Here is a 25,755-nt window from a genome sequence, read left to right as displayed (position 1 = left end):
GCTCTGCAATAGTCAGGATCACCTGAATAACCCTCTGGTGTCGGTAGCCGTGGCTCTAGCTGGGAATCCGGCTCTGGCGGGGCGGGTTGAACTGCCGGTGTAGGTGGCGCAGCGGAACCCCTCAGATGTTGCAATTGTTGGGTCAGCTGGGATACCTGCGTCGAAAGGGCTTGTACTGCACGACCTGTGCTGGAGATGTTCTCCTCTTGTTGATCCATTCTCGTGATACTGCGGGAAAGGAATTCGGTCAGACTCGTTGAACTCGCTGCATCCATGGTCTGGTTCAGATCGTTCTGTTACAACACAGAGGCGGATGCAAGATGCAAGCAACGATGGTTTTAATGAATGTAGTTCACAGCAGCAACATGACAGACAGACTGTACTCAGAAGGAATCCGACCCAGGAACTCGGGCGCATCTTCCGATCATAACGTGCTGAGAAAACCAGGGGAGTGTGTCCAGATGAGTAGGAAGGAGCACAGCAGATAATCCACACAAGAGAAGAGCACGGACACACGACACAACCTCAGAGAAGAAACAACGATCTGACAACAAGAAACACTGGTAACAGAACATATAAAGGGAAGATAAGTGGTTCCAGCTGGCGCAGACAATCAGGCCGAGATTGGGAAACCACGCCCACACAAACACTGGAGAGAGAGAGAGAGAGAGAGAGAGAAAGAGAGACGGAGGCAGTGGATTCATGAACCGTGACAGTATGCCTACAACCTCTCACATGTACTATAGCTTAATATAATATAACTCAGGCAGAATTATGAATTTCTTAAAATTGTAAACCAAATTGTTATTTTGTCTCGGGAACAGGTGTGGAGAAATTATTTATTTCTTGAAGCATCTCGTGAGAAAATCGTAATGCATGTGTAATGTGATTTCTTTGACATTGTTATGCAAGCAGACAGTATTTCAATGTGTCAGCTAAATTAATTATTATGGTGGATGGAACTGCGCAGGTAGTGTGCTTTTTGAAGGGATTTGTTTGACAATCAGATGAAAATGTCACCAAACTATGGGGTAAATTTCACACCATATGTATTCAATTCAAAATTAATTAAATCATGAACATGAAAAATAAAGTAGAGAATGTAAACATATTTTCAAGGATGGGTGAAATAATGGATGTTGAAATCAAAAACTAAACAATTGAAAGCAAAATGTATAGAATTTGTTTGTGTGTCTGCGTGTGTATGAGGTTTGTGTGTGAAAAAAATACAAAAATATAAATGCAACAATTTCAAAGACTTGACTGAATTACACTTCATATAAGGAAATCAGTCAATTGAAATATATTCATTAGGCCCTAATCTAATGGATTTCACGTGACTGGGAATAGACGTGCATCTGTTGGCGTGTGGATCAGAAAAACAGGCTGTTGATTGTGGCCTGTGGAATGTTGTCCCACTCTTTAATGGCTGTGCAAAGTTGTTGGATATTGGCGGGAACTGGAACACACTGTTGTAGATGTCGTACCAGAGCGTCCAAAACAAGCTCAACAGGTGACATGTCTGGTGAATATGCAGCCCATGGAAGAACTGGGACATTTCCAGCTTCCAGGAACTGTGTACAGATCCTTGCGACATGGGCCGTGCATTATCATGCTGAAACATTAGGCAATGGATGAATGGCACGACAATGGTCCTCAGGATCTCATCACTGTATCTTTGTGCATTCAAATTGCCATCGATAAAATGCAATTGTGTTTGTTGTCAGTAGCTTATGCCTGCACATACCATAACCCACCGTGGAGCACTCTGTTCACAATGTTGACAGCTCGCCCACTTGATGCCGTACACGTGGTCTGCAGTTGTCAGGCCGTTTGGACGCACTGCCAAGTTCTCTAAAACGACACTGGAAGTGTCTTATGGTACATAAATTAACATTTGCATTATCTGGCAAAAGCTCAGATGGACATTCTGGCAGTCAGGATCCCAATTGCACACTCCCTCAGAACTTGAGACATCTGTGGCATTGTGTTGTGACAAAACAACATATTTTAGAATGGTATTTTATTGTCCCCAGCACAAGGTGCACATGTGTAATGATCATGCAGTTTAATCCGCTTCTTGATATGTCACACTTGTCAGTTGGATTGCCTTGGCAAAGGAGAAATGCTCACTAACAGGGATGTGAACAAGTTTCGGGACAACATTTGAGAGAAATAAGCTTTGTGCGTATGGAAAATTTCTGGGATCTTTAATTTCAGCTCATGAAACATGGACCAACACTTTGCATGTTGCATTTATATTTTTGTTCAGTGTAGCTAACCCCTTTCATCTGTGAGCTAACGTCAGCTTATAATGCAAAGAAGCAAATTGGCTTGTCGATGTGTGTGCCCAAGCACTAGCAATTATTGGTCAACCACATTATGTGGGGTCCAATGGAATCTCACACCCTCAAATAAATTTCATTGAATCGTCAATGGTCTCCCGTAAACTCCACTCTTAACTTGATTATCTCAATTTTATTAAGTTACTTTCTAGGGGAGCAATTCTGGGAAGTGTGGCAACTACTTCAATCATTCTTTCAGACAGTTTAAATGGAAAGCTGTTTGTCCATAATTTGTGCCTGTGGTTCATTAGGTTGTTAAATTAGAATAGTACTGCCTTATTTGAATAAATTATGGACATTACCTCATCTTTGAGTATCTGCAGTAATAATTTGGGAACAATTAAATATGCTAATTTGAAAAGGCATACCCTATCAACTTAAATGGGTAACAACTCCATATTTTATATGAAGCAATGAAAGGACAGACATGTTAATGATTGTTTAAGAAGAAAATAACATTCAGAACTAAGTCACAACCTACATGAGCACAGGACTTGCATTTTACAAGACCACTGCAATAACCAAAATTCTGACTAAAAACAACCTGAATCTGGATCCCTCATCGTGGGTCATGACCACCAGAAGCTCACAGAAAAGCTGAGCTCCAAAGAACGCACGTAATGCCAGTGCTTGACTGGGATGAACAAGACCTCCCCAGGCTGCAACACACACTCTAGGTAGGGAGCCTTCACAAACTCTGGGAATCGCACCACGTCTGGACTTTCCACCTCCACCTGCATTAAAGAAAGCTTTGTGTTTAAATGGCAAACACTTGACTAATTTCTCCCATTCAAAGTGTGCAGCACTAACAGTTTAGGTATATCATGTATATGCTAGATTGTTTTTAAGATCATAGACCTGGTGCATGAAGAGATATAAAATTGAATTTTAACCTGACTAGTGTTGTGTAGGAGCTGCAATTGGTGAGGGTAGAGTTTCTCGGTGTCCTCAGGGGAATACAGACGAATGTACTTTCTCCCAACCACCTGTTACAAAATATGGGACCATGCAGTCACCAAATTATGATTGCCAAAATACAGGATCACATCTCTGGCAGGGTCCAAATTGCTGTGAGTCTGATCCTACTTGCTGGATGTGATAGACTCACCTGAGCCAGGAAGTTCTGTTGAGGATCTTGATGAAGGGGGGACACTGTGCCTCCTGGCCCAAACCAAGCGTTGATTGTGATGTCATCTTCATCTCCCTCACCAAGACAACAGTAGTCAGGGATACGGATGTCGTCTTTAAGCTCGGGGACCTTGGAGAAGAGTACATTGAACAAAATAGTGTTTTTGTAAATGAAAAACATGTATGCTTTAAATGTAATTTGTACAATACAAAAATGGAGGCAAGGATTATAGAAGCCTATATCCTACATTTCCAGTAAAATATACATTTGTTGTATTTTAGTCTTATAGTGAACAAAAATAACCGCAACAATTTCAATGATTTTACAAAGTTACAGATCATTAAAGGAAATCAGTCAATTGAAAAATTCATTAGGCCCTAATCAATGGATTTCACATGACTGGCAGGGGCGCATCCATGGGTGGGGAGCAAGACCCAGCTAACCAGAATGAGTTTTTCCCCACTAAAGGGCGTTACTACAGACAGAAATACTCCTCAGTTTCATCAGCTATCCTGGTGGCCGGAATCACAAAGCCTAAAACGACATTGGAGGCGGATAATGGTACAGAAATTAACATTAAATTCTCTGGCAACAGCTCTGGTGGAAATACCTGCATTCAGCATGCCAAATGCATGTTCCCTCAAAACTTGAGACATCTGTGGCATTGTGCTGTGTGACAAAACTGCACATTTTAGAGTGACCCTTTGTCCCCAGCACAAGGTGCACCTGTGTAATGATTATGCGGTTAATCAGCTTCTTGATATGCCACATCTGTCAGGTGGACGGATTATCTTGGCAAAGTATAAATAATCACTAAGAGGGATGTAAACAAATTGCTGCACAACATTTGAGAGAAATATATTCTTGTGCATGTGAAACATTTCTGGGATATTGTATTTCAGCTCATGAAACCATCACTTTACATGTTGTGTTTATATTTTTGTTCAGTATATATCAACATTGACATCCTCACCTAAATTTGTTATGTAAAAAAACAGGACAGGGAAATGACCAACCTGATCAAATAGCTGGTGCTGAGCAAGATATCCCAAACTTGATGCGTCCTAAAGTGAGAGCGAAAGCGGGAATAGGCATTGAGTGAAGAGCATATACCCTTGGCTAATTCTTGGGGTAATATTTTTCATGAGGAAGTACTTACTTTCACAACAATATAGCGATCGATGAATTCATTGACCGTAAGGAGCGTCTGTGACCATTCCTCATCGGTATATCTTGAGCCCACTTCAACAGGTACAGTCCGACAACCAGCAACAGTTTGCAGGTATTCTATGCTTTGCAAAGGGAAAAAACTAAATCAACAGAGGTGTCTAGGGGACTATGAGAAGGTAAGGGCAAGGGACTAGAGAAGGACACAAAATAAAGAAAAAGGTACCTCCAAGGGTGATTTTTGAAGGCTGGCCAGTGATCTATGATACCCTCTAATATGACTGGCTTTTGGGGATCCAAGTAATCTTTCTTGAAGCTCTCCAATGATGGACAGTGTATCCTTGGTACTGCCAGAGCCTGCTTGACAACGGGCACTGACACACAGTCAACCTTCATTTTCTGTTGAGAAGAGAATTTAACATAGCATAAACTAACACAGTTTGACTTGAAGAACAAGCAATATGCAAAGCAAAATAAAATAGCCTACTAGCCTTTAAGAAAATTATGAGAAAGAACAAAAGGGATATGACACAGGCTCACATTGAATTGTTTAGAAAGCAACAGGCCACAACATACACAGTATAAGATATGAAATCCACCTTGGCACGAACTCCTTCACTGGGATTCTCCTCATTGGAGTCCCTCTTCCCGATTTCATTTTGCAGGATCCTTACAAAGGTTTGTAAAATATTGTCCATGATGGCTGCCCCCATGAGCAGGCCCAAGTCACAAGTCCGTATGGCCTCCTGCACTGTAGCTGATGAGGCATCATCACGGCATAGGGCAGCTACTTTGAACAGGCAGCCATATGAATACAAACACCTCCACTCCTTGTCCACATCACGCCATGTTCCTGTGTTGAGCTTCTCCCAGGAAAAGTCCAAGATTATCTGAGCGTTTTGCCTCCATCGACCGCTCCCGGTGTACAGCTGCTGCCTGCAACGTTTCAGCACATCCACCACACTGGGCTCAACTTTTTCACTGAAGTCAAGTGGAAATTCTGCCTCTGTCACAGGCAAAGCAGCAGAGATAGCTGACCACAGTTCTGCCATAGGCTAGTTCTGTGGAATAGAGACAATTGTTAGACCCAATCAAAAGGTACAGAGCACAATCCATCTGGTCTGAAAACCACTAATATTATAACCATACACTTAGCTAGCTGGGGGCTGCCTACCTGCAAAACCTTTGCTACCCGTTAACTCTAATGAATACACAAGACTTCTATTAAAACCACCATTTTCCATATCCTTCCTCACGTGTGACATGATGTAAATGAGTTAAATATGAAGAGACAGAGATTTTCAGGGAGCGAGACCCCTGAACCTCGAGTCCGGTAAGAGCAAGAAACAAAGACCCCTATCCCCAAATATTGTTAGAGTGGATCAGATATCTAATGAAATACTGTATGGCTCTTCCACAAACAAACGTATCATCACTGGGCACGTGTTATATTTAATACCCCGACAATGATATTATAACATGTGGACAAATAAATAGTAAACGCTCTAATAATTTAGATAATTCACCAAACACGTTTAGCTACCGTTATTGACATATGTAGACGCTGGTGTTGCAATAAAATAGCTCCGTGTAGAAAACGAATACATTATTTATGTTCCTTGTCGACGTGATGATAGGGTTCGATCATGCAAACAGTAATATCACATTATGTTGCACGTAGCACAGTTTTCGTAAAAAAACAACAACGTTATTAAGCGAAATACATCTATCCTGCCAGCTCCCCTTGCTCCAGTCTGAAGAGGGAACAGTTTGATCTAGCCTCCAGCTGTGCTGACGTCTAGCTCCAGGAGCGGCTTGTGACATCGTAGCCTTGCAGCCGCAAAAATGGCGCTGTTATTCTTTATGTATTTTGTAATTTTCTATTGGCTAACCAAATTTAGCAGGTTTAGAAAATATCTCAAAAAGACTGAGCGAGGTGTCCCCTCATTCGTTTTTACGGGGAAACAACATTTAGGTTGAAAATGCTATACTGTAATTTACCCCAGATTCTCCCATTACCGATAGAACACGGGTTAGTTATAGTTATAAACTGGGTGGTTCGAGCCCTGAATGCTGAGTGGCTGACAACTGTGGTATATCAAATCGTATAACACGTGTATGACAAAACATTTATTTTTATTGCTCCAATTACGTTGGTAACCAGTTTATAATAGCAATAAGGCACCTCTGGGTTTTGTGGTATTTGGTCAATATACCACAGCTAAGAACGTGCTTAAGAACAGCCCTTAGTCATGGTATATTGGCCATATACAACCTCGTGCATTATTGCTTAAATATATTTGACTGTATCCCTGGTGGTGATGCGCGTGCGGGTTGAATATAGAGAAAAAAATGCATTAAAAAATCCATAAATGTATCATTCTTGTGCAATTCATGTCTAGGGCCTTCATTTTTTTCTCCTTTATTTTTATCTGGCATTAGTGCTTAAGCTCAAGTTTTAGGGCGTAACTGCAGGCAATTGCCAAATACACAGCAATTGCCAAATGCTTTTGGGAACTTGGGCACAAATAGTTAACGTCCATCCAATGAGGCAAAAGGAAAATGTCGGAGTTTAATTCAATAAGAGAAATGCTACAAAATGGAGAGTTGAAAATAAAGAGAAGGGCGTGCCAGAACAATGTTATGTGTGATGATTGTGAAGCACTATACAAATTCCACAGTCACAAGCAACCTTGTCTCAGATAATTTCATATCATTCTGTACGTAAATCTGACATTTTCCAATTAGTATGACATGTTACGTTTTGTATTGTATGTATTATTTTGTGGATGTCTGTTATCCATTTCGTATGATATGTTATCCTCTTAAGAATTACAATTCTTATATGTTACAAATTTGAAAGTAGCTAAAAAGTAGTAATTTGTTGCAAAGTTGCTAAAGTTGTCAGTGATGAGATTCGAACTCACAACCTTTGAGTTTCTAGATGTTTGCATTAGGGGAAGGGTTAGCTAACATGCTAAGTAATTGCAAAGTAGCTAAAAAGTAGTAAGTAGTTGCTAAAGTTGTCTGTGATGAGATTGGAACTTGAAACCATTGGGTTGCTAGATTTTCGCGTTGATGAAATTTGAATTCAATGCCTTTGGGTTGCTAGACGTTCGTATTATATGCCCCCTTTTTCATTCTATCGATGTGGGCTAGGCTATAACATAGTATCTGATGAGCAAGGGTTTATTTAGTCTTCTAGGGCAACAAGTAATGACAGAAGAGAAGCTGCATTTAATTAGAGACAAGTTTATTAACAAATAGCCTACCAAAATGTTGTGGTCTGCGGTTGTGAGGCCAACTGGATGTACCGCCAAATTTTCTAAAACAACGTATCTAATTTGACGTTGGAGGCATTTTATGGTGGAGAAATGAACACTAAATTCTCTGGCATCAGCTCCGGGGGACATTCCTGCAGTCAGCATGGCAATTGCATGCTCCCTCAAAACTTCAGACATCTGTAACATTGTGTTGTGTGACAAAACTACACATTTACATTTACATTTAAGTCATTTGGCAGACGCTCTTATCCAGAGCGACTTACAAATTGGTGAATTCACCTTATGACATCCAGTGGAACAGCCACTTTACAATAGTGCATCTAAATCATTTAAGGGGAGGGGGGGTGAGAAGTATTACTTTATCCTATCCTAGGTATTCCTTAAAGAGGTGGGGTTTCATTTTAGAATAGCATTTTACTGTCCCCAGCACAAAGTGCACCTGTGTAATGATCATGCCGTTTAATCAGCTTCTTGATATGCCACACCCGTCATGTGGCAAAGGAGAATTGCTCACTAACAGGGATGTAAACACATTTGTGCACAAAAAGCGTTTTGTACAAATGGACAATTTCTGGGATCTTTTATTTCAGCTCATGTAACATACTACCATTACTTTACATGTTGCATTTATATGTTTTTTTCAGTATAAATTACTTACTTATAATAAAAATACAGTACCAGTCAACATTTTGGACACATTCAAGGATTCTCATTTAATGGTTCTTTATTTTTTACTATTTTCTACATTGAATAATAACAGTGAGGACATCAAAACTATGAAACAACACATCTAGTAACCGATAAAGTGTTAAACAAATCAAAATATATATTTTATTTGAGATTCTTCAAAGTAGCCACCTTTGCCACCAAAAACTGAAAAATTGGGCGTACAAAATTATTCAGCCCCCTTAAGTTAATACTTTGTAGCGCCACCTTTTGCTGTGATTACAGCTGTAAGTCGCTTGGGGTATGTCTCTATGAGTTTTGCACATCGAGAGACTGAAATTTTTTCCCATTCCTCCTTGCAAAACAGCTCGAGCTCAGTGAGGTTGGATGGAGAGCATTTGTGAACAGTAGTTTTCAGTTCTTTCCACAGATTCTCGATTGGATTCAGGTCTGGACTTTGACTTGGCCATTCTAACACCTGGATATGTTTATTTTTGACCCATTCCATTGTAGATTTTGCTTTATGTTTTGGATCATTGTCTTGTTGGAAGACAAATCTCCGTCCCAGTCTCAGGTCTTTTGCAGACTCCATCAGGTTTTCTTCCAGAATGGTCCTGTATTTGGCTCCATCCATCTTCCCATCAATTTTAACCATCTTCCCTGTCCCTGCTGAAGAAAAGCAGGCCCAAACCATGATGCTGCCACCACCATGTTTGACAGTGGAGATGGTGTGTTCAGGGTTATGGGCTGTGTTGCTTTTACGCCAAACATAACGTTTTGCATTGTTGCCAAAAAGTTCAATTTTGGTTTCATCTGACCAGAGCACCTTCTTCCACATGTTTGGTGTGTCTCCCAGGTGGCTTGTGGCAAACTTTAGACAACATTTTTTATGGATATCTTTAAGAAATGGCTTTCTTCTTGCCACTCTTCCATAAAGGCCAGATTTGTGCAATATACGACTGATTGTTGTCCTATGGACAGAGTCTCCCACCTCAGCTGTAGATCTCTGCAGTTCATCCAGAGTGATCATGGGCCTCTTGGCTGCATCTCTGATCAGTCTTCTCCTTGTATGAGCTGAAAGTTTAGAGGGACGGCCAGGTCTTGGTAGATTTGCAGTGGTCTGATACTCCTTCCATTTCAATATTATCGCTTGCACAGTGCTCCTTGGGAGGTTTAAAGCTTGGGAAATCTTTTTGTATCCAAATCCGGCTTTAAACTTCTTCACAACAGTATCTCGGACCTGCCTGGTGTGTTCCTTGTTCTTCATGATGCTCTCTGCGCTTTTAACAGACCTCTGAGACTATCACAGTGCAGGTGCATTTATACGGAGACTTGATTACACACAGGTGGATTGTATTTATCATCATTAGTCATTTAGGTCAACATTGGATCATTCAGAGATCCTCACTGAACTTCTGGAGAGAGTTTGCTGCTCTGAAAGTGAAGGTGCTGAATTATTTTGCACGCCCAATTTTTCAGTTTTTGAATTGTTAAAAAAGTTTGAAATATCCAATAAATGTTGTTCCACTTCATGATTGTGTCCCACTTGTTGCTGATTCTTCACAAAAAAATACAGTTTTATATCTTTATGTTTGAAGCCTGAAATGTGGCAAAAGGTTGCAAAGTTCAAGGGGGCCGAATACTTTCGCAAGGCACTGTATAGTCAGGCAGTTGCAGGTGTGTTATTAGCAATTGCGGGTGAATAAACAGCTGATCCGTACATCACTAATCGCTTAAACGCGGAAACATTTTATGCCCAGCGGCGAGTGGCCGTAGGCAAATGCCAAAAGACGCGAGGAATAATAGCACCGTCTGGCAGCAGCAGGACTAGTGACAGGTCAGAAGTAATCTTGATTCTTTATCTTCTCACCCCATCCAACAGCATCAGCATCTCTGACTATTTAATGAGTATTAAAACTCTGAATATTTTGGCAATTTCATTGATGACTATTTGATGTACAGTTGAAGTCGGAAGTTTACATACACTTAGGTTGGAGTCAATAAAACTAGTTTTTCAACCGCTCCACGAATTTCTTGTTAGCAAACTATAGTTTCGGAAAGTCGGTTAGGAGGTGTACCTGTGGATGTATTTCAAGGCCTACAGTGCCTTGCGAAAGTATTCGGCCCCCTTGAACTTTGCGACCTTTTGCCACATTTCAGGCTTCAAACATAAAGATATAAAACTGTATTTTTTTGTGAAGAATCAACAACAAGTGGGACACAATCATGAAGTGGAACGACATTTATTGGATATTTCAAACTTTTTTAACAAATCAAAAACTGAAAAATTGGGCGTGCAAAATTATTCAGCCCCTTTACTTTCAGTGCAACAAACTCTCTCCAGAAGTTCAATGAGGATCTCTGAATGATCCAATGTTGACCTAAATGACTAATGATGATAAATACAATCCACCTGTGTGTAATCAAGTCTCCGTATAAATGCACCTGCACTGTGATCAGTGCAGAGGTCCGTTAAAAGCGCAGAGAGCATCATGAAGAACAAGGAACACACCAGGCAGGTCCGAGATACTGTTGTGAAGAAGTTTAAAGCCGGATTTGGATACAAAAAGATTTCCCAAGCTTTAAACATCCCAAGGAGCACTGTGCAAGCGATAATATTGAAATGGAAGGAGTATCAGACCACTGCAAATCTACCAAGACCTGGCCGTCCCTCTAAACTTTCAGCTCATACAAGGAGAAGACTGATCAGAGATGCAGCCAAGAGGCCCATGATCACTCTGGATGAACTGCAGATCTACAGCTGAGGTGGGAGACTCTGTCCATAGGACAACAATCGGTCATATATTGCACAAATCTGGCCTTTATGGAAGAGTGGCAAGAAGAAAGCCATTTCTTAAAGATATCCATAAAAAGTGTCGTTTAAAGTTTGCCACAAGCCACCTGGGAGACACACCAAACATGTGGAAGAAGGTGCTCTGGTCAGATGAAACCAAAATTGAACTTTTTGGCAACAATGCAAAACGTTATGTTTGGCGTAAAAGCAACAAAGCTCATCACCCTGAACACACCATCCCCACTGTCAAACATGGTGGTGGCAGCATCATGGTTTGGGCCTGCTTTTCTTCAGCAGGGACATGGAAGATGGTTAAAATGGATGGGAAGATGGATGGAGCCAAATACAGGACCATTCTGGAAGAAAACCTGATGGAGTCTGCCAAAGACCTGAGACTGGGAAGGAGATTTGTCGTCCAACAAGACAATGATCCAAAACATAAAGCAAAATCTACAATGGAATGGTTCAAAAATAAACATATCCAGGTGTTAGAATGGCCAAGTCAAAGTCCAGACCTGAATCCAATCGAGAATCTGTGGAAAGAACTGAAAACTGCTGTTCATAAATGCTCTCCATCCAACCTCACTGAGCTTGAGCTGTTTTGCAAGGAGGAATGGGAAAAAATGTCAGTCTCTCGATGTGCAAAACTCATAGAGACATACCCCAAGCGACTTACAGCTGTAATCGCAGCAAAAGGTGGCGCTACAAAGTATTAACTTAAGGGGGCTGAATATACAGTTTTATATCTTTATGTTTGAAGCCTGAAATGTGGCAAAAGGTTGCAAAGTTCAAGGGGGCCGAATACTTTCGCAAGGCACTGTACCTTCAAACTCGGCGCCTCTTTGCTTGATATCATGGGAAAATCAAAATAAATCAGCCAAGACCTCAGAATAGAAATTGTAGACCTCCACAGGTCTGGTTCATCCTTGGGAGCATTTTCCAAATGCCTGAAGGTACCACGTTCATCTGTACAAACAATAGTGCGCAAGTATTAACACCATAGGACCACGCAGCCGTCATACCGCCCAGGAAGGAGACGCGTTCTGTCTCCTAGAGATGAACGTACTTTGGTGCCGAAAAGTGCAAATCAATCCCAAAACAACAGCAAAGGACCTTGTGAAGATGCTGGAGGAAACGGGTACAAAAGTCTCTATATCCACAGTAAAACGAGTCCTATATCGACATAACCTGAAAGGCCACTCAGCAAGGAAGAAGCCACTGCACCAAAACCGCCATAACAAAAGCCAGACTACGGATTGCAACTGCAGATGGGGACAAAGATCATACTTTTTGGAGAAATGTCCTCTGGTCTGATGAAACAAAAATAGAACTGTTTGGCCATAATGACCATAATTTTGTTTGGAGGAAAAAGGGGGAGGCTTGCAAGCAAAGAACACCATCCCAACCGTGAAGCACGGGGGTGGCAGCATCACGTTGTGGGGGTGCTTTGCTACAGGAGGGACTGGTGGACTTCACAAAATATTTGGCATCCTGTGGATGGAAAATTATGTGGATATATTGAAGCAACATCTCAAGACATCATCAGGAAGTTATAGCTTGGTTTCAAATGGGTCTTCCAAATGGACAATGACCCCAAGCATACTTCCAAAGTTGTGGCAAAATGGCTTAAGGACATCAAAGTCAAGACATTGGAGTGACCATCACAAAAGCCCTGACCTCAATCATATAGACCATTTGTGGGCAGAGTTGAAAAAGCGTGTGCGGACAAGGAGGCCTACAAACCTGACTCGGTTACACCAACTTTGTCAGGAGGAATGGGCTAAAAACTTATTATGGGAAGCTTACCGGAAACATTTGACCCAAGTACTAATTGAATGTATGTAAACTTCTGACCCACTGGGAATGTGATGAAATAAATAAAAGCTTAAATAAATCATTCTCTCTACTATTCTTCTGACATTTAACATTCTTAAAATAAAGTGGTGAACCTAACTGACCTAAAACAGGGATTTGTACTGGGATTCAATGTCAGGAATTGTGAAGAACTGTGTTGCATTACGCACTGAATGTAGGTAAGGAGTCAAATGCAGGAGAGCAGAGATGTCAGTAGCATTTATTTTAATATGGGGAAGTCCAAAACAACGCCCAAGACAATGGGAACTAACAGTACTCCCGTAAGAACCACACGCGAAATACACTGAGGAAAGCCTCCACAAGCAACAAGAAAATAATCCCGCACAAACCTAAGCGGGGAAACAGGGGTAAATATACACACATAAATGAAAGCAAATGAAAACCAGGTGTGAACGAACCGAAGACAAAACAAACGGAAAAGGAAACATGGATTGGTGATGGCTATTTGGCCGGCGACCCCGACCGCTGAGCACCGCCAGAACAGGGAGAGGAACCACCTTCGGTGGAAGTCGTGACAAGCTGAGTTTAAACTTATTTGGCTAAGGTTTATGTAAACTTCTGACTTCAACTGTCGGTTGAAATCATATTCTTATTCTGAAGCAAAAGATACCTGACAATGACCTGTGGAGAAGGAGATGAAGGACTGAGGAATGTCATGGAAAACCACCCCCATAAAAGGCAGTTAGGCTCTCGTGAAAGCCTTATATTCTACATAGGAATGAAAGTGATTACGTTTTTAAAAAGTAAGTAGGGTCGTTCAACAAAAAGAGTGCCTTTTGTGTCCCTTTGATATTTTAAGTAGAAATTGTGCACCAATATATAATTTTAAAAGCATGTTATATTACATTTTTTTATATGAATAAAGGCTTGCTAAAGTGCCAAAATGCAGCATTCTGACACGTCCCTCCTTCAATCCATTACTTCTAGGAAGGTTTTAACGCACTTAATCACAAACTTTCTCCAAATTTCACCATCATTGTAAAGCCCTAGTTTTTTGGTTGCTTTTTTGACAGTCTTTTCTGAAGACGAGGAGCATCCGTGCATGGGATTTCATTTGGGATTTTCAATTGAATTAATTTAGCATTACTTTACATGCCATTTAATTCCATGCAATAATAATATAATTGTATATTAATAATCCTTCATTTCAAGTGTCATAGTTTGCAAATAAATGCATGGATGACAGTGAAAAATGGAAGGTTTCCCCTTTACAAAAACTGAACTTCATGAAAGAAATGTCCTGTTGGTGACATCTTGTCACAGTACACCCACACTGTGTAAACCCAGTCAACCCGTGGCTCTCTTACCCAGTCACATCTGCTCACGACCTCCCAGAGCTCTAGCCTCACAAGATCAATCTATCAATGTCGCATAGATTTTATTTGGACTGTTGCAGCCAGGCTTGATTTGGCTGGATAACCTGCACAAACTGTAGCATGCTCATTGGACTGAAGCAAATTGAAAATAGTTTAACACCGTAAACACTTTTGTTAGATAATTGATTATACATTGTCTGGTTTTACCAGACTGTTTAGGAAATGAATAGCTCAACATTGCATGGGTGACTGGTTTAGGGGAAACGCCAGTCATGGCATTGCCCAAGTTCACAGGAGGCTGCTGAAGGGAGGACGGCTTATAATAATGGCTGGAATGGAGCGAATGAAATGGCATCAAACACATGGAAACCATGTATTTGATACCATTACACCTCTTCCGCTCCAGCCATGACCACGACCCTGTCCTCCCCAATTAAGGTGCCACCAACCTCCTGTGCCCAGGTTATATGACCTGCTAATTAAATAGAACCATTGTCAGTGTTTATTCAATACATGCTTTACTTTACTGCACCCGGAAATTACTAGACCATTTACAAAAGTGAAATGAATAGAACTTTGTGTGGTTCATGTCTTCATTGTTTGTGATGGCTAATGCAGATTAGATAAATGTTGATGTCATACTCTAGCTTCAAAGATTAGATAAATGTTGATGTCATACTCTAGTTTCAAGGGAAGTGTGAGACAAATACACAATATTGTTTTGATCTAATGATGTGCATAAATGCTTCAAGTACAAAGTACATGATAAGACAACGCAGAAAAATATGATGCAGATTAGATTAATTCCCTTCTACCCCACTGCTATTATTTTCCAATTAACATCATAGACTGTAGTCAACAGACCCATGCTTAAAGATGTCCTCCAGCGAATTTTGAACTTTTCCTGTTGAAAAGTGAGATAGTATACAGTAAAGTACACACTCTAAAGGGTAAAAAACATGGAGGAAACCAATGTTTTTTTAGACAAACTTCAGGGAGCAGGGCATTCAAAGAGTTGGTTTGATGGTCAGATGTTATGTCGTCAGCCTCACCCCTTCCTTAAGGACCAGTAGGGAAGCAATAGAGAACATGCTATAGAATATGCTATTTCATCAAACTCCCTCGATGCCCATAAAGTCTAATTTAAGTGGTATGGAGTGGCACAAAATTCAACAAATATTGACAACACAATAGGGAGGATAGCCTCAGCTTGGCTCATCCATTTACAGCCTTCAATAAACTAGAACATTTGTTTAGTCCTTAATTTAGTGGTAATTTCTCCCTTGGCGATTAGTCTGAGTATTAGATGGAAATGGGCCAGCTGCCTGAGACTGGCGATGGGAATGCAGTTAGATGATCTGTGAAGGATTGTGTGTGTGCGAGGAGGCCAGGAGGATAGTTTCACAGCTCTATTGAAAAGACATGCTAAATGAGAGTGGGGTCTCATTATGGTGGAAAGGGCACCAGATGACAAGAAAATCAAACAATCTAATATTAGTAGAGTAAAAGCTCTAATGTAGTGATGTAGAAAAGATTAGATTGTAGAAAAGAAGTGTGTTAGAGAGCCTCCCCCTCCCCCTGTATCCTCAAGCTGAACTTCAACACACCTGCTGAGACGACCTTGATCTATATATGTGTCAAAGTCCTGTTGTTTAAAAAGCACAGCGATTGAGTCAATCATAATGATAAACATGCTAACAATATTGAAAGGACAAGACACTCCATCAAGGATTTTGGACACACTGACAAACAGAACATACAGCTCTATCCTGGCAACTCTATGGGGCCTGTCGCTGTAAACTCTATCCTGGCAACTCTATGGGGCCTGTCGCTGTAGGCTCTATCCTGGAAACTCTATGGGGCCTGTAGCTGTTAGCTCTATCCCGGCAACTCTATAGGGCCTGTAGCTGTAGGCTCTATCCCGGCAACTCTATGGGGCCTGTAACTGTAGGCTCTTTCCCGTTAACTCTATGGGGCCTGAAGCTGTAACCTCTATCCTGGCAACTCTATTGGGCCTGTAGCTGTAGGCAGAATCCTTGTGGAGATGCAGAACACTTTTAACCTGTGTGTTAAAAGTCCTTCTCCATGGCACTCTGTGTTTTTGAAAGAGAAAGCCTGTGCTTCAGGGTGTGTGTTACACAGCGTGATTTCATCCACAGAATCATCTCAGTGGTTTGACATGCTGGATGAAAGTCTCACCCATGGGATTTGATGGTGAAGTCCTTAGTATGTGAAATGCTGAACAATTTGTTTTCACTTCCCTCTATCACTCTTTCTTTACAATTACTTGCTAAACAGGCTGAAGATCAACACAACGATACCTATTTGGATGCAATAGCAATGCATATTTTTGCATCAATTTTCTTCAGACATGATTTCTTTCATGCTCTGATTATTATAATATATATAAAATAATTCATGGTAGAGAACAACACAAGTTATTATACCAAATGGGGGATCATCCCAGCAGGTGCTCCAACATTAAATATACACTATGTATACAAAGTAAGTGGACACCCCTTCAAATGAATGAATTTGGCTAATTCAGCCACACCTTTTACAGACAGGTTTATAAAATGGAGCACACAGCTATGCAGTCTCCATAGACAAACATTGGCAGTAGAATGGTCTTATTGAAGAGCTCACTGACTTTCAATGTGGCACCGTCACAGGATGCCACCTTTCCAACAAGTTTGTTTGAGAAAATTTCTCACAGAACGTGACCGCCGAGTGCTGAAGCACGTAGTCCATTAAAAATATTCTGTGCTTGCAACACTCACTACCGAGTTCCAAACTCTGGAAGCAAAATCAGCACAAGAACTGAGATTCGGGAGCTTCATGAAATGGGTTTCCATGGCCAAGCAGCTGCACACAAGCCTAAGATCACCATATGCAATGCCAAGTGTCGGCTGGAGGGGTGTAAAGCTCGCTGCCATTGGACTCTGGAGCAGTGGAAATAAGTTCTCTGGAGTGATTAATCACACGTCACCATCTGGCAGTCTGACGGACTAATCTGAATTTGGCAGATCCCGGGAGAACACTACCTGCCCGAATGCATAGTATAAAGTTTGTTGGAGGAGCAATAATGGTCTGGGGCTGTTTTTCATGTTTCCGGCTAGACCCTTTACTTGAAGAGAAATCTTTACGCTACATCATACAATGACATTCTAGACAATTCTGTGCCTCCATTTTGTGGCAGCAGTTTGAGGAAAGCACTTTCCTATTTCAGCATGACAATGCCCCTTGTGCACAAAGCGAGGTCCATACAGAAATGGTTTGTTGAGATCGGTGTGGAAGAACTTGACTGGCCTGCACAGAGCCCTCAACCGCAATGAACACCTTTGGGATGAATTGGAATGCTGACTGCGCCCAACCTCACTCTTGTGGCTGAATGGAAGCAAGTCCCCGCAGCAATGTCCCAACATCTAGTGGAAAGCCTTCCCAGAAGAGTGGAAGCTGTTATAGCAGCAAAGGAAGGACCAACTCCATATTAATGCCCATGATTTTAGAATGAAATGTTCGACAAGTAGGTGTCCACATACTTTTGGTCACGTAGTGTATATTTCACCTCTTTGTGCACATGCCTAATCCAATCCAAAATTCTCTACATGCCTCTGGAGTCTGCTATTCTCTTATGCATGCCATTCATTCCTAACACATTTGTAAACTGAGTTGTACCCATGTTTTTGTTGTCGGAATAATGATTTGTAAATTGTAAGTAGATCAAATGCCATAGTAATTACACAGTATTATAAACTGTTATCAATATGGGTACGGCAGATCAAATCAAGAAGGAGCACATGACCTGCATGCATGGTAAAGAGTATTGAGTCTGTCTTGTCAGTTGCTGAGCTTTGGACAAAGGTTACCATGGTTATGATGTCTGAAATGGAGCTTGTTAATGATTTACATAAAAGGGAAATGCCGGGGTTATGTTCATTATCTCTGATCGCAAGCAAAGCAAACATTTTACAAATGGGAGAGCTAAATGAGAATTCTTAGAGCAGATGAACCAAATTGTTTGATAATGTTAGTTTGTGCCAAATAAAATAGACACATTTTCCCTGAATAGTTCCCTGACAATGCATTTTGATCAATTCAAATGTCATCAAATAGCAACCATCTCTATTCACTACATCTGCAGTTCCTAATCAGCCTCTCTCACTTACTCTTTGTATCCCTTTCATCAGTGCTTTGGACAGCTCAAGGACACTTCCTTGTGGAGAACTCCGATGCTTCCACCATCAATAGGAACACAGGGATGTTTTGGGCCCTTTTACAGTGCAGGTATATTAATAGTATATATTAATGGTAGGCTACATAATAATGGCAGTCATTTCAATTATTTGGTGACCTAGAGCAGAAGGTGTAATTGTAACACATTGTTTTCTTTTTCAACATGTTATTTAGCAATCTGTCACGGCCGTCTTCCTGGAAGGAATAAGTGGACTAAAGCGCAGAGTACATTACTTTATTTCTAATGTCGCCAACAAAACAATCGTGAGACTTAAGAGGGCTATAGTGCCACTGACAAAGTCAACTTCCCAAAAATAAAAAAGGGGAAAAGGCTGCCTAAGTATGATTCCCAATCAGAGACAACTAAAGACAGCTGTCCCTGATTGAGAACCATACCCGGCCAAAACAAAGAACTAAAGAACATAGAATACAGAACATAGAATGCGCACCCAAATCACACCCTGACCAAACCAAAATAGAGACAAAAAAAGGCTCTCTCAGGTCAGGGCATGACACAATCTTTACATATATTTTGAGTGAAATGGAAGGATAGAAATATCAGGTATGTGCATGTGAAGATCATCCAATGGGAAAATAGAGCTAACATTAATGAAAACTTGCAATTGCATCTTTGTTTTCATTAAGGATATGACTCATACGTCCTTCCATTGTTGTTGCCCTACTTAGTAATGGTGTGTGTTCTCTGTTTGACACTGTTTCCTTTGTTCTTGATGTCCCTCTCAGATAGGAGCAGAAAGACTATCTTTATAGGTCTGTGTTACTGTAATTTAATTATGCCAATGTGTTTTCATTAATTGAAAACCCTTAATCTATTTTATGAGAATTTGTAAGATTCTTGTTTGCATAAAATAGACGGAGACCAGCCATTTCAATAATAGGTAACAGAATTTATTCTCGGAGCGCGCTGCCACTTCACCACGAGCAGCAGTTTATACACAAAACATGATGTCATTTCATTGCTTAACAGAAACCCCTCCTCTCCTCAGGGACAAAGTGAGGTGAAAAGTTCATTCTAACTTACTAACACACTCCCAGGTAACTTTTGACCCCTCAACATTATCAATCACCACTTAGCTGACAGTTCTAATTAACGGAAAACCTAGGAATGCTCTCACTGTCTTATCTAAAAACCTCAGAGCTCTGTTTCGTCGGTTCAACCATAGGTTAACGACCTTATCTGTTTACACAGTCCACTTCTTTCTTCCTCGTTGGAATGGTGTTCATTAACTTTAATTACTCCTTGTCTGTGTCACACAATCCCATTTTATGAACTCATATTGTTAATCAGATATAATAAAACAGAGTATAAGTTTACTTAGTTACAGTTCTATTTGAAATGGGGATATTGTTTATTCATTTATTCATAATAATTCTAACAGTCTGTTGGTTACCTCAGTGCTGGGAACACTCAGCTTCCTGGCTCTGAGAAAGACTCTTCCACCAGAGGAGGAGATGCTCAATGAGGAGGAAAGCCAGCCTTTGCTCTCATCTCGCATGATGTTAGTTTCCTACTTAATTGACAGTACTCTCTCACTGTACCCTTATTTCAATGGGAATCTATGGCACTGCGTTTGGTGTCTCTGTTTTAAATTATGGTTATTCATTCTGCTATGAATTTGAATATCACAGTATTGAAAATAAATATTGTTTGTCTTGCTAATTTGATAATTTTCCATCCTAATGTTTGGCAGGTATAAGCAAAGAGCGGCAGTACAAGATGCAAAGTCAGAATTCAGTAAGTTAATGTAGCTTTACAGGCACATTTGTTATTATACAATCAATCATTGATCTATTCCTTTGGGTTAAAGGGCACCTCCGTTACCTTGCTTTCACTGTTTTACTATCCTGTTAGTCATCTAAAGCAATTCCTTGTGTGTTTCCTTCTCTTCAGAGACAATCCTACAACTGCTCAAAACCAAAATCATATTGCTTCTGAGCTGTTGCATGGCATACAGTGGTAAGTAGATTGTACTGCACAACCAAAAGTCCAGACATTTCCCTCAGAGGAATAGTGTTTTTACAAGTGTGTTGTCATCGTAGGTCTGGAGCTATCTTTCTACAGTGGTGTGTATGGGACATGTATCGGGGCAACAACAGAGTTTGGAGCGGCAGCTAAAGGTTTGATTGGGATCTCTGGAATCGTGGTGGGGATTGGAGAGATAGTTGGTAGGTTTGTGTTTCCCAGTGTAACTTTTACCCATCACTCTTTTACCCATCACTCTTATGTTGCTGTTACAATCTAACAAGGAACTAGTCTGACAGTAATCTGATGTGATTTGTCAGGTGGAGGAGTCTTTGGACTAGTATGCAAGAATAACCGCTTCAGACGGACATCTTTGGTCTTCCTGGGGATGGTCGTCTTCCTGGGGATGGTCGTCTTCCTGGGGATGGTCGTCTTCCTGGGGATGGTCGTCTTCCTGGGGATGGTCGTCTTCCTGGGGATGGTCGTCTTCCTGGGGATGGTCGTCTTCCTGGTGATGGTCGTACACTACCGTTCAAAAGTTTTTGAACACCTACTCATTCTTTTTTATTTTAATTTTGACTATTTTCGACATTGTAGAATAATAGTGAAGGTATCACAACTATGAAATAACACATATGGAATCATGTAAAAAAGAAACTTCCCTTTTTCAGGACCTTATCTTTCAAAGATAATTTGTAAAAATGCAAATAACTTCACAGATCTTCATTGTAAAGGGTTTAAACAATGTTTCCCTTGCTTGTTCACTGAACCATAAACAAAGCTGAACACGACTCCATTTTGTTACTACCTGCCTACAGACAGAAACTAAAACAAGAAGCTCCCGCGCTCAGGTCTGTTCAACGCTGGTTCGACTAATCTGATTCCACGCTCAAGACTGCTTCGATCACGTGGACTGGGATATGTTCCGCATTTCTTCCAACAACAACATTGACGAATACCCTGATTTGGTGAGCGAGTTCATTAGAAAGTGCATTGACGATGTCGTTCCCATAGCAACGATTAAAACATTCCCAAACCAGAAACCGTGGATTGATGGCAGCATTCGCATGAAGCTTGAACCACTGCTTTTAACCAGGGCAAGGTGACCGGAAACATGACCGAATACAAAACAGTGTAGCTATTCCCTCCGCAAGGCAATCAAACAAGCTAAGCGTCAGTATAGAGACAAAGTAGAGTCACAATTCAACGGCTCAGACACAAGAGGTATGTGGCAGGGTCTACAGTCAATCACGGATTACAAAAAGAAAAAAAGCCCCGTCACGGACCAGGATGTCTTGCTCCCAGGCAGACTAAATAACTTTTTTGGCCGCTTTGAGGACAGTACAGTGCCACTGACACGGCCTGCATCCAAAACCTGCGGACTCTCCTTCACTGCAGCCGATGTGAGTAAAACATGTAAACGTGTTAACCCTCGCAAGGCTGCAGGCCCAGACGGCATCCCCAGCCGCGTCCTCAGAGCATACGCAGACCAGCTGGCTGGTGTGTTTACGGACATATTCAATCCATCCTTATCCCAGTCTGCTGTTCCCACATGCTTCAAGAGGGCCATCAAGAGTAGCTAAACGACAACCGCCCCGTAGCACTCACTTCCGTCATGAAGTGCTTTGAGAGACTAGTCAAGTATCATATCACCTCCACCCTACTTGGCACCCTAGACCCACTCCAATTTGCTTACCGCCCAAATAGGTCCACAGACGATGCAATCTCAACCACACTGCACACTGCCCTAACCCATCTGGACAAGAGGAATACCTATGTGAGAATGCTGTTCATCGACTACAGCTCAGCATTTAACACCATAGTACCCTCCAAACTCGTCATCAAGCTCGAGACCCTGGGTCTCGACTTCGCTCTGTGCAACTGGGTACTGGACTTCCTGATGGGCCGCGCCCAGGTGGTGAGGGTAGGTAACAACATCTCCACCCCGCTGATCCTCAACACTAGGGCCCCACAAGGGTGCGTTCTGAGCCCTCTCCTGTACTCCCTGTTCACCCACAACTGCATGGCCATGCACACCTCCAACTCAATCATCAAGTTTGCAGACGACACTACAGTGGTAGGCTTGATTACCAACAACGATGAGACGGCCTATAGGGAGGAGGTGAGGGCCCTCGGAGTGTGGTGTCAGGAATATAACCTCACACTCAACGTCAACAAAACAAAGGAGATGATTGTTGACTTCAGGAAACAGCAGAGGAAGCACCCCCCTATCCACATCGATGGGACCGTAGTGGAGAGGGTATTAAGTTTTAAGTTCCTCTGTGTACACATCACGGACATACTGAATTGGTCCACCCACACAGACAGTGTCGTGAAGAAGGTGCAGCAGCGCCTCTTCAACCTCAGGAGGCTGAAGAAATTTGGCTTGTCACCAAAAGCACTCACAAACTTCTACAGCTGCACAATCGAGGGCATCCTGTCGGGCTGTATCACCGCCTGGTACGGCAACTGCTCCGCTCACAACCGTAAGGCTCTCCAGAGGGTAGTGAGGTCTGCACAATGCATCACCGGGGGCAAACTACCTGCCCTCCAGGACACATACACCACCCGATGACACAGGAAGGCCATAAAGATCATCAAGGACAACAAGCACCTGAGCCACTGCCTGTTCACCCCTCTATCATCCAGAAGGCGAGGTCAGTACAGGTGCATCAAAGCAGGGACCTAGAGACTGAAAAACAGCTTCTATCTCAAGGACATCAGAGTGTTAAACAGCCACCACTAACACTGAGTGGCTGCTGCCAACACACTGACTCAACTCCAGCCACATCAATAATGGGAATTGATAGAAATTGTTGTAAAATATATCACTAGCCACTTTAAACAATGCTACTTAATATAATGTTTACATACCCTACATTACTCATCTTATATGTATATGTATATATTGTACTCTATATCATCTACTGCATCTTTATGTAATATATGTATCACTAGCCACTTTAAACTATGTCACTTTGTTTACATACCCTACATTACTCATCTCATATGTATATACTGAACTCGATACCATCTACTGCATCTTGCCTATGCCATTCTGTACCATCACTCATTCATATATCTTTATGTACATATTCGTATTCATTCCTTTACACTTGTGTGTATAAGGTAGTAGTTTTGGAATTGTTAGGTTCGATTACTCGTTGGTTATTACTGCATTGTCGGAAATAGAAGCACAAGCATTTCGCTACACTCGCATTAACATCTGCTAACCATGTGTATGTGACAAATACATTTGATTTGATTTTCATTACTTAATGCAGCTGGTGGCCACACCAGATACTGACTGTTACTTTTGAATTTGACCCCACCTTTGTTCAGGGACACATTATTCATGGAAACTGCTCATTATGGTCATCCCGGGTTTCAATGGAACACTCTGCTTCTTCATGGTGGAAAGAATACAGAACTTCTCTATAGACCTACAACAAGAGTATTAGGACCCATCATTTCAACACTGGCACAGTCATGTATTTCAGACTTACATTTCTAGGTTTTTTAACAGGAAAGATACTTTGCACCTTCAATGTCTTAGCTTTAACTTAACTTGTACAACACACTAATTATAACTATCGATATTGATGTATACCGGAAAATTTAATGCTGTGTTGAAATGTGTATAGATAGACTAAATTTGAACAATTTTGTCTATGACAATTCTCAACATCCACCATGCCAAAGCTTACAAGAGCTTATCCAGTGATTTAAAAAAACAATATTGCCTTGAAATAATACAATTACTGTACAACTTATTTTCAGTGCCCATAGCATGTAGTAGAGTAGTTAAAAAAATACATCTATATATATGCATTAACATTTATGGTATCTTTTTACTTCCATTGTTTTACATTTGACATTTTACACTTCAAAATCTTGTCAGTCATGCATACTAAGCGCCTGTTAATGTTTTGGTTGCTTGTATCTGTTAAATTAAGCAAATTTCTATTTTTCTAAATTTCTATTTAAAAAAAATGGTTAAAGTAACTTATTTGCCGTATGTGTTCTCTGTGGCAACGAGAAGGTACAAACACAATCTGTTTTTTAAACATTTAAACCAACAGGTGCACTAACTTGTGCTTCTTCGGTTAGTGTCTCCCAAAGTGTTGGTAGACGTCACTGGGCAAGTGCAACACTTTCATTTTTACTGGGAATTGAAGTTCTCGATAGCACATTCAAAATCAGAGGTTATTGTGTGGGACAACAAACATGCAATACACATTATACTCAAGAGATGATGCTAAATTACAACTGTAGGCATCAATTTAGATCAGAATGAAGGAAACGTTAACGTTGATCATACAATAAACGCACTCTAATTAAACTCATATTTCAACTATTCCTTTCTAAAGACTGTCAGGTTGCACCTATACTGTTGCGGTTCTCATTTTCTTATATACAGGAAACGGATATGTTAACTCAGTCCAAGCAGAGACATTTGCATCCTCATGATAATGCACTTCTCTTTTTTCCCACCATGGCAATAGATTGCATGTGCTGTTTTCGATTGCAAGTTCTTTCTGGTACTGCACGTTATATAAAATGTGTGATACATACATTGGTGAAAAAAGTACCGTATTGTCATACTTGAGTAAAAGTAAAGATTCCTTAATATAAAATTACTCAAGTGAGTCACCCAGTAAAATCCTACTTGAGTAAAAGTAGAAAGTATTTTGGTTTTAAATATACTTAAGTATCAAAAGTAAATGCAATTTCTAAAATGTATTTAGGTATAAAAAATAAAAGTATAACCATTTCAAATTCCTTATATTATACAAACCACGATTTTCTTGCTTTTTAAATTTACGGTTAGCCAGGGGCACACTCCAACACTCAGACATCATTTATAAACAAAGCATTTGTGTTTAGTGAGTCCGCCAGATCAGATGCAGTAGGGATGACCAGGGATTTTCTCTTTAAGCATGTGACAATTTTCCTGTC

The 25,755-nt window shown here is 40.9% G+C and overlaps 2 protein-coding genes across 3 annotated transcripts; one reads left to right on the top strand and one right to left on the bottom strand.

Moving 5' to 3' along the window:
• Positions 1–2,773: 2,773 nt before the first annotated feature.
• On the bottom strand, positions 2,774–6,479 carry LOC135555662 (lysine-specific demethylase 8). Of its 2 annotated transcripts, none has more exons than XM_064988293.1 (8): positions 6,185–6,479; positions 5,241–5,702; positions 4,868–5,040; positions 4,634–4,766; positions 4,491–4,538; positions 3,454–3,603; positions 3,239–3,331; positions 2,774–3,079 (listed from the first exon to the last, which is right to left on the bottom strand). In XM_064988293.1, exons 2-8 carry the CDS (start codon positions 5,691–5,693, stop codon positions 2,915–2,917), a joined length of 1,215 nt encoding a protein of 404 aa, XP_064844365.1. In that variant the 5' UTR covers positions 5,694–5,702; positions 6,185–6,479; the 3' UTR covers positions 2,774–2,914. The 2 variants fall into 2 exon arrangements, with proteins under 2 accessions (XP_064844365.1, XP_064844366.1); XM_064988294.1 differs by lacking the exon at positions 6,185–6,479 and adding an exon at positions 5,816–6,175.
• An 11,864-nt stretch (positions 6,480–18,343) lies between these two features.
• On the top strand, positions 18,344–21,512 carry LOC135555253 (UNC93-like protein MFSD11). The gene is made up of 7 exons (XM_064987565.1): positions 18,344–18,392; positions 18,767–18,863; positions 20,213–20,332; positions 20,525–20,568; positions 20,725–20,790; positions 20,874–20,999; positions 21,117–21,512. Exons 1-7 carry the CDS (start codon positions 18,344–18,346, stop codon positions 21,419–21,421), a joined length of 807 nt encoding a protein of 268 aa, XP_064843637.1. The 3' UTR covers positions 21,422–21,512.
• The last annotated feature ends 4,243 nt before the right edge of the window (positions 21,513–25,755 follow it).

The sequence above is a fragment of the Oncorhynchus masou genome, chromosome 15 (assembly GCF_036934945.1).
Source record: "Oncorhynchus masou masou isolate Uvic2021 chromosome 15, UVic_Omas_1.1, whole genome shotgun sequence".
NCBI lineage: Eukaryota > Metazoa > Chordata > Actinopteri > Salmoniformes > Salmonidae > Oncorhynchus > Oncorhynchus masou.
Note: the sequence above shows the minus strand (reverse complement) of the source record. Positions and strands in the feature narration are given on the sequence as shown.